General features: G+C 39.7%; 1 protein-coding gene across 4 annotated transcripts; it reads right to left on the bottom strand.

The window, feature by feature from the left end:
* Positions 1-2,056: 2,056 nt before the first annotated feature.
* LOC134471947 (endogenous retrovirus group K member 18 Env polyprotein-like) lies at positions 2,057-8,061 on the bottom strand. Of its 4 annotated transcripts, none has more exons than XM_063232463.1 (2): positions 7,458-8,061; positions 2,057-4,586 (listed from the first exon to the last, which is right to left on the bottom strand). In XM_063232463.1, the coding sequence occupies exon 2, from the start codon at positions 4,560-4,562 to the stop codon at positions 2,478-2,480; it is 2,085 nt and encodes a 694-aa protein (XP_063088533.1). In that variant the 5' UTR covers positions 4,563-4,586; positions 7,458-8,061; the 3' UTR covers positions 2,057-2,477. The 4 variants fall into 4 exon arrangements, with proteins under 4 accessions (XP_063088533.1, XP_063088532.1, XP_063088534.1 ...); XM_063232462.1 differs by having other exon boundaries at positions 2,057-4,565; XM_063232464.1 differs by lacking the exon at positions 7,458-8,061 and having other exon boundaries at positions 2,057-3,675; positions 4,206-4,394.
* Between the last annotated feature and the right edge of the window lie 1,793 nt (positions 8,062-9,854).

Genomic DNA, 9,854 nt, shown 5'->3' with positions numbered 1-9,854 from the left:
TGGGGAAGGATTTATTTATTTTTCTTCTATTTGGGAGACTTTATTCTTTGTATTTATGTTTTCAATCATTAATTAAATTAAGTTTACTGATATTGTTTACATACACATAATAATCACATTCACCGCACTAAATTTGCACCTGGGCATGACATGTGTTGTTTCTTAGTTTTCCTCATTGTCCTCCTTTCCCTTCTACCAGTCTTCCCTTTCTTGTTTACAAAAAGCTTTGCTGAAAGTGTAAATAAGAAACCAAATGTATAAAAGATATGAAATAGGAAGAAAATTTTCAAATGGGAAAAGGCACAATTAAGGGGATGGGGAGAAAAGAAGGAAGGGAAAAGAAAAATGAGAAAAGGACAGGGAATTCTTAAACAGATACACAGTTGGAGAAGAAATAACATTAAGAATCACTAAATGCAAAGGCTTTGAGCTGAAAAGTTCCTTCACAGCAGCAAAATCATTTCATACATGAAAATACCACCTACAGAATGGGAAAGCATTTTTGGTAGCAATGCCTCAGAGGACTAATATATGTAAAAATTCATCAGAAGACTAATATGTGGACTGATACATGTAAAAAAAAAATAGATCACCTAAAAATGAAAGCTCCAGTACGTAAAAGGACAAGTGAAATGAGCAGATACTTCTGAAAGCAAACAGGACAAATGGCCAACGACTATGTGAAAAAATATTAAACATTTCTGTCCATTAGAAAATGCAAATTAAGACAATGCTAAGATTCCATCTTGCTCTGGAAAGAATGACAGTCATCGAGTAGTCAAAAAGTAACAAATACTCATGCAATTGCAATATAAAATGGACACATCTACATTTTTGCTGGGTATGTAAAGTTGTACAACCATGAAGTAAATCAGTATAAAGGTTTGTTAAAGAGAACATTAGAATTTCCATATGAGCCAGCTATCCCTCTTCTAGGAATCGCTCCCAAAGGGCCACGGACATCTTATTACAATGGTATACACTTACAAGTGTTTAGCAGCATGAACTGTAAATAGTTAAATCATGGAAGTAGCCTTTTTACCCAGCAACAGATGACTGCATAAACAAAATGTGATATCTGCACTTTAAATAGAGTATTAAAGTTATAAAGGATAAATGAGACATTCGTGGGAAAATGGATACACCTGGAAAATATAATAAGTGAAGTAAATCAGATATGCAAGTATACTCATCATAAAGCAGTGATGGCAAACATTTTAGAACTTTCAGTGGTAACAAATTGACTAATGATGCACACATAGCTTAGGTTCATCACTACTGCATAGAGCATCTTTCCCTTAAGGAAATTGGAGGAAGAAGTGCACAATGAAGGATGGTTAGAAGGGACAGAGGAATACATCACTTGCAAGTGGACAATGATTCTGTAGACAGAGATTGAAAAGAGAGTGGGATGCCAAGGGGGAAATAGTAAGACAAAAAAAATACTCTCTACAGAAACCTAGTAACCTCAAAGAATGTGAGCATTGTATACCACTAACATGAGATAAGATTGATAGAAACAATAGTGAAAATGGGATAGATGATTTAGATAAGGAAGTAAGGAGGTGACAGGGAACAGGATTGGAAAAAGAAATAAGCTATGTTATGTGCTTGATGACTGTCCAACATGAGTATAAGCTGCATGTACTGCAAACATACATTAATAAAACTAAAATAAAAAGATGTAATTTCTTTTATGTGTACTGATCGTATTGTGGGGATTTCGTTTTCTGCAATGAGGGTAATAATTGGCATCCCACAAAATGAAGAAATATGTGAATGTGAGTTTGTGTAATGACTATTACACAGCTAACCATGGGCCACATAGGGAGTGATGGATGTAAGAAACCTGAGTGCATGAGGCTGTCTCACACTCTGGATCACATAATACACAGATGTCTTTGGTTGGGTCTTGGCCATCTCAGACCATTCAGTGAACACCTAACTGTCGTGAGTGTCTAGGGCACTCTGAACTCCGGGCAAGGTAAACACACACGCACGCCTTGTCGGGACACGGGGGGTACAGCGCTTGGAAAAGAAAGACAGGAGAGACACCTTTGCTGTCTGCACCGCGTTACACTGCACTGCACTGCACTGTACAATCTTTATTTTAGGATTCATATATAGTAAACCCGATCAGTTCACAGAGCCCAGATAATTAAGTAGTGAAAAGGCATTCTTTGTGGCAAGCTACAACGTGACAGACTACAATGTTTATTCTAAAGCTATCTAAGTGAGGTAAATAATCACAACCAGTTCTCATAACCTCTCTAGCCCAGGAAGAAATTCATTAGCTCAAGAATGTTGTTAATTTGTCTGCTGTTAGTGTCACAAAGGGTGGCCAGCCACTTCCTCAAGACTTCTGCAAAACAAAGCCAGCTCACAGTATGGATTCCAGAGGGTGAGGGCTCACTGAGAACAGGCATTCCCGTTCTACCTCCTTCTCGCATACCAGGGCGGCTATTGTAAATTGCAGGTTAGAGGGGGTTGGGCCTACAAAGTGACACCTCATCCCCCACACTTCCTTCCTTTTTATTTTTTAACAATAATTTCCATAAGATCAGGTTATTAATAGCATTTCGTCTTATGCAGTAAAAATACACAAGAACTATGGCAATGAGAACTATAATTAAACTAAGTCCCATGCCACTAAAAGTGTGGGTAATGCTCTGCCAGATTCCTTTGGAATCTAATCCTTTCAAAGATTGAGCAAGCAATTGCGCGAATTGTGCTAGAGATTCATCATCATTTTGCTTTGCAAAATCCTTGTCAATTTGATTATGCAAAGATTCTATTTCCTCCTGGGCAGAGGTGTTTCCATTTAAATACATTCTAATCATTTCCCATTCATGTTCTGTCTGATTATAAGGTCGTTGGGTTATACAGAAAGTAGTTGAATTCCAATCACATTTTAAAAACACTTGATGCTGAAGAGCCAATATTTTTCTACCCATCCATTCAACTGTTTGTTTAAGGAGGTCTATTTGTTGTTGTAGTTTGGCGTTTATTTGCCACTGAGTTAACCAAAGTTCATGAGAATTCTCATGCCATAATTCGACAACATGTTTTTCTTGCAAAGAGGTATGTAAAGCTACTCCTGAGACTGCTGCTAGAGAGGCTACAGTTATCAGACTTAACAGTACAGCAACCACTATTCCAATAAATCTTTTTGTACGTTTTAACAGATGTTTAAAAAATTCAGTAGTAACAGAAATTACCGGGTCTTGAGACCAAGGTCGAGTTAAATTTACAGGCAACCAAATATGAGTTTTTTGTTGTAACAGCATAACTGTATAAGGCTTAGTGAAATTTAGTGTGCTATTTAAGCATGTAAACAATTGACAATTTAAACAAGTACAAGAAAAATGTGTAAAATTAAAAGTTCCCACTAAAAAGACATAAGGTAGAGGTGCACAAACAGTAATATTATACATTTTAAACCTAGTAAAATTATAAGTAGTAGATACAGATCGACTAGTCCCTGAATATGAAACATTGTACAAGGTTACAGGTTGCATAGCGGCTGGGATCTTCCAAATATGATTTTGAAGGTGATGAGGGTATTCTTCGGCTGCAACAGCAGGGTTAGCGATTCCACCATCTCCCCACCACAAGAGAGCCGTCTTTTGTTGAAATATAGGAGCTCCGTCAGTTATTTTCTTTGGATCTGGAAGACTATACACAACAGAGAGATTACATCTTGTCTCATTCCATTCAGCACATCCATTAACGAATTTTCCAAATGGTCCCCAAATAATATACCCATCAATATTTTTAGCAAATTTTCCCATACATAGTTGCCAAATTATGGGATTATAAGAAATATTTTTATAAGTGAATTCAGGGCATACAGGAAATGTATTTGTATCAGGTGCTGTTAAATTTTTCCAGGTAACATTAAAGGTTTGAGCAGCCAAGGCTTGAAGCCTTGTCCTTTTGTTGCCTGCTTTTATTCCATGTTGAATCCAATACTGCCATCCCAGAGGGATGCAAGGCGGTTCCCCAATGCAAATAGGCCTTTGATTACCATAATAAGTAAAATTGAATAGTGTCCCATCATCTTGATTGTGGGGGGTTAAATCAGCCCACGGTGCTGACAAAATTTCTCTAGGTGTGGTATAAAGTAAAATATCACTAGTTCCCCATTTTACAGGTTCTAATAAAGGGGGGTTTGGAATATATGCCCCGTACGAATGCGGAGGTACCTCAGTCCCCGATGCAACGGTGAGCAAGGCACATAAAGCTAAAAACAAGTTTTCGGGGTTTAAAGGCTTTCCTGCTTGAAGGACAAGCCGTTGCCCTTCTATGGTCAATTTCTTTAATTGTCCCCATGTAGGGAGGGGATTTAAATTTGGTCGCTGTGAGCGGCGGGATTTTCTTAGCTGTAATCTGGCCATGGCTGCGATAGGAACAAACTCAGCATCCTCAGCTTCTAGCTGGTTTCGCGCTCGCTTCTGAAGGCACGGTTCCGGTTCCTTGGGGAGTTGTCTCCGGGGCTGGTGAACAGGATCTGGAGACGCGGGTCCTGATCCATCGTCCAGGGACCCACTGCTGAATTCCATTTTCTGTGGAGATATAACCAAAACCTTTCCCCCTATAGAGCAATGTGCCCCTCTCCCATTCAGCCTCTGGAGCTGTTTTAGTCCAAATAGGTTCATTAATCACAAAGGGCTGTTGTTGCTGTTCAAAATGTTTTTCAGCTCTAGTTAATATTTCACCTTGTGGTAAATTGAGAAAATTTAAAATAAACAATGCTTGATGCAGTAATGTTTTTGGACTGTTTTGCAATTTAAACAGTATTGGTATCTGAATATCCTCCTGACTCCTCCTTTTTAATTTTTTAATTTGCAACTTAAGAGTGCCATGTGCTCTTTCAACAATAGCTTGATCCTGGGGGTTATATTCAATCCCTGTAATATGAATAATATTATGGAGATCACAAAATTGTTTAAATGTTTTGCTAGTATAAGCAGGTCCATTATCTGTTTTGATTTTAGAAGGAATTCCCATAACTGCAAAAGTCTCTAATAAATGTACAATAACATTTTTAGTGGATTCTCCCTGTTGAGCAGTAGCCCATAGAAATGAAGAATATGTATCAATAACTATATGTACATAAGAAAGCCGACCAAAAGAAGGTACATGTGTAATATCCATTTGCCATAACTCATTAGGTTGAGTTCCTCGAGGGTTGACACCTGTGGGAATAATTCTTAAATGTAATGGTCTACAAATAGGGCAGGCTTTTACAATCTGTTTAGCTTTTGTAAAAGGTATCTTATATTTAAGATGCAAATGTCCTGCATTCGCATGATTAAATTGATGTTCTTCAACGGGTGTAGTGAACATAACTAAGGAATCTACTGCATTGTTACCTGATACTAATGGTCCGGGTAACTGAGAATGAGAACGTAAATGAGTAATAAAATAAGAATGATTTTTTTTTTTGAACATGTATTTGTAAATTTTGAAATAAAGACAATAAAGCAGGCTTATTAGAATATAACACAGCTGAATAGATATTTGTCACTACTCCAACAGAATAGGCCGAATCGGCTATAATATTAATAGGTTGGTTATGAAAATCTAAAAACACTTGTAATATAGCAAAAAGTTCATTTTGTTGTACAGAGTTAAAATTTGTCTGACGTACCCAGTAAGATTTTTGAGTCCAATATGCAGCTTTATTTTTAGATCCATCTGTAAATATAGTCAAAGCTTGTGGAATTGGCTGTACAGCTAATAAGGTATTAACCACAAATTGTTGACGTCTAAAAAAATCCCATAATTTACTTTTAGGAAAATGATATGAAAAAGTTCCCATGAAATCTGCTAAAGCAATTTGTAAGGTTTCAGTAATTGACAACAAATATTCCCATTGTTCCTTAGTTAAAGGGATAACTATATTGTTTATATCTTCTCCTATCAAAGTTATAGAACGAGCTCTACCATTCATAATTAAAGCTGCAACCATGTCAATATAAGGCATAACATTTTTAGATTGCTTAGTTTTAGTGAATACCCATTCTACTGGCATAGCATTTTGACCTAAAACTGCAGAGGGATATTGAAAAGTATTAATAATATATAAAGTTAGAGGCAATTTAGGATCAATCCTAATTAAAAATGCATCCTTAATTCGTTGTTCTACAAACTGTAATTCTTGCTCGGCTTTTGTTGTTAAAGAACGAGGGCTGGATGGATCTGAAGAGCCCTGTAGAGTAGCAAACAAATGCTGTAATGCATGGGTAGGAATACCTAGTGTGGGACGAAGCCAATTAATATCCCCTAATAATTTTTGAAAATCATTTAAAGTGGATAACTTATCTCTCCTAATAGACATTTTTTGTGGAATCACCTTTTGTCTAGTAAGAATATATCCCAAATAATGACTAACTTCTTCCTTTTGAATTTTATCCTGTGCTATTACAAGTCCAAACGGAGAAAAATATTGAGGTAAAGTTTTTAAAATATCTTTTAAAACATTTCTATCACTATATCAGCATTTTTGTCTTGCCTTTTTCGCACAACCTTCCATAAACCACATGTGCCACTGTAAATATTCTGGCTCTTTTAAAAGAATTTTGGCCAAGGCTTTCCAATCATAAGGAGCAAGATTACCATACTGATCTGCTACCGATGTTATTAATTCTCTAGTGTAATGAGCCTGAGGGCCATAAAGGGTTACAGCCTTTTTTAATTTTGCTAAATCATCCATATTAAATGCTTCCCATCTAGGGGGAACTGCCTCTCCATCTATTGGCTGAGGCCTGATTACAGGGAAAGCAAAGGCAGGCTTTTCCTCATCAGAATCCCCTAATTTTGGTAGATCAGCCAAAGCTAGCTTGGCTTTACTCCAATTAGGGTTAGATGGAGGAGGTGCAGAGGGAACTATAGGCGGGTTTTGCTTAACGGAGAGTTGTTTCACCTCTTGTGTTAAATGTTGTATAGCCTGTAAAATTGGGCGATTGTCATAATTTGATATTGCTGCGGCAGCTAAAGCTGAGTCGGCTGTAGTGGATTTTACTTTTAGTTTGGACGCCTTTTCACTACTTAAAGCGATAGCGTCATTTTGAACTACATTCTGCTCCTCCTCTGTGAGGGGCAATTCCTGAATAACTGGCTTAATTTCTAGTTGAAGATTTTCTACAATATGTTCATCTTCCATAGCTTTTAATAAAGAGTACACAACCGACCAAATAGCCCAAAAACGTAAAGGAATCTTTTCCTCCTGTTGCATAGCCCTTTCTATACTAACCCTTGCCTTCCTCCATACTTCTACATCCAAAGTTCCTTCATCTGGAAACCAAGGATTATATTCTTTAATTGTATCAATACACATATCCAAGTCAGCTGACCTGAGCGATATGCCATATATAGATAATAAATGTTTAAGAATTTTTAAGAAAGGAGAAGAAGCAGATTGTCCCATTTCCCCGTAATAAAATTATACTTACCTTCCTAAGCGACCTTCGGAGTCCCTGAATTCGGGCGCCACTTGTCGTGAGTGTCTAGGGCACTCTGAACTCCGGGCAAGGTAAACACACACGCACGCCTTGTCGGGACACGGGGGGTACAGCGCTTGGAAAAGAAAGACAGGAGAGACACCTTTGCTGTCTGCACCGCGTTACACTGCACTGCACTGCACTGTACAATCTTTATTTTAGGATTCATATATAGTAAACCCGATCAGTTCACAGAGCCCAGATAATTAAGTAGTGAAAAGGCATTCTTTGTGGCAAGCTACAACGTGACAGACTACAATGTTTATTCTAAAGCTATCTAAGTGAGGTAAATAATCACAACCAGTTCTCATAACCTCTCTAGCCCAGGAAGAAATTCATTAGCTCAAGAATGTTGTTAATTTGTCTGCTGTTAGTGTCACAAAGGGTGGCCAGCCACTTCCTCAAGACTTCTGCAAAACAAAGCCAGCTCACAGTATGGATTCCAGAGGGTGAGGGCTCACTGAGAACAGGCATTCCCGTTCTACCTCCTTCTCGCATACCAGGGCGGCTATTGTAAATTGCAGGTTAGAGGGGGTTGGGCCTACAAAGTGACACCTCATCCCCCACACCTAACCTTGAACTTCTACTGTAATTCATGGATAATATCTCAGATGGCTTATTGACACAGGCTGAGGGGAAAATCTGTCCAGGTGGAAATGGTCTCTGGGGTGTTGCTAGCAAAGTAGAATTGGCTTATCAGTAGAATTATGTTGCCTCAAAGTGGTCAGAATGAGGCTCAAGTATAATTTCCAGCTTGAGTTTTTCACCTAAAAACCAGATCGCAGATGCAGAACCCAGGTGGCAAACTCTTCCTGGGTCTTCTGGGAAGCCTTGCTTAAAAGAATCAGGGGCATAACAGCATCCAAGCCTAATTTAAAACAGTGGCAGGTAAATACACACATGGTGTATGTGTTTATGTGTCTGATATGGCAAGGTTCCCCCTCAGACATCACTCTTCCATCACTCTCTAAGATGCTGCTGTTGGTCATTGTGTTCTTTTCCTGCAGTACCCTCCCTCAGTGTAGGAAGTGGCTTTGAATAGCTGCTGCTGCCCTGCCCCTCCTGCCTGAGGGCATTTTGTGTGTCAGCCTACATTTCCCATGATCCTCATGTCCACCTACATTACCCACAATCCTCTCCTGCTTACGTCATATATCCGGATGTGATGGTGACCTATCAGATAACACTCTGTGCCCTCTCCCTGCCTTTGGCCCGCCCCCCACCCTATATAAGTTGTAGCCATTTTGAAAATAAACAAGACTCGATTGGAATTGCATCCTGTCTCCATCTCTCTTTTCTCTTGCCCTGCCCCCATCCCCTGTCCCCTCTCCAGGTGAGACCCACGGACTGGTCTGCAGGCTGGATCAAGTGGCGCCCAATGTGGGGTGGATCAAGCGGCGACCATGAAGGGACCCCACCTGGCATGAGGGATAATGATGCGGGACCGTTCACAGGAGTAAAGCGCTGGCCAGCGTAACTGATTCAAGGACTTCGTTCCTGTGATCCGTGCAGATGGCCACCTTATGTCTCGCCTGAATCATGGTAGGTGAACGGCATTAGCAATGGGACAAGCACTCAGTGAGCATGAATTGTTCGTGACTGGCCTCAGGGAGGCTGTCAAGATTAGAGGGATTAAGGTTAAGACGAAGGAACTAATAAAGTACTTTCAGTTTATACATTCAGTGTGTCCATGGTTCCCCCTAGAGGGTACCATTAATTTAAACAGGTGGAATAGAGTAGGAGATGCTCTTAAGGACTATTATGAAGTTTTTGGTCCAAAAAAGGTTCCTGTAACTGCTTTTTCATATTGGACTTTAATCTCTGAGCTGCTGGCACAACGTCACGCAGATCCCCAGCTCGTGGAGACGCTTGCCCAGGGTGAAGCTGCGTTAGCTGCCTCCCGTGGTTGTACTCTGCCACCACCGGTCTTATCTAAGGCACCCAGCCCTCCCGGAGCCTTTTCAAGATGGCAACATGCCACCACTCCCTTTGTCTGGAGGCCACGAGGGTACTCAAAATGGCGTGCACCGCTGATACTCAAAATGGCGCCGCCTCCACACTGATTCTGTGGTGAAAAAAAAAAGGGGGGGGCTGGAGATTGAGCTCAGCGGCATAAGCGCCTGCCTTGCAAGCAGGCAGTAGTGAGTTCTGACGATCCCCGGTACTGACAAAAAGGAAAAAAAAAAAAAAACAGTGATTAGATGATGCAGAAGAAATTCATTCTAAAACCAAGTCAAGAAAACAACTGGGTCAGATCATGCTGAAAGGAGATAATATTACTCTGCTGCAAAGTGTCTCCAACTAGAAATGATCAATGAATTAAGACAGCAGTGAGAAGCAATGGCAGGC

The sequence above is a fragment of the Cavia porcellus genome, unplaced genomic scaffold (genome assembly GCF_034190915.1).
Source record: "Cavia porcellus strain 051 isolate PalLab524CR breed Dunkin Hartley unplaced genomic scaffold, mCavPor4.1 scaffold_21, whole genome shotgun sequence".
NCBI classification, from domain to species: domain Eukaryota; kingdom Metazoa; phylum Chordata; class Mammalia; order Rodentia; family Caviidae; genus Cavia; species Cavia porcellus.
Note: the sequence above shows the minus strand (reverse complement) of the source record. Positions and strands in the feature narration are given on the sequence as shown.

Bases quoted from the DNA above. Each gene is read 5' to 3' on its own strand.
- LOC134471947 (XM_063232463.1), bottom strand. From the start codon at position 4,562: ATGGAATTCAGCAGTGGGTCCCTGGACGATGGATCAGGACCCGCGTCT.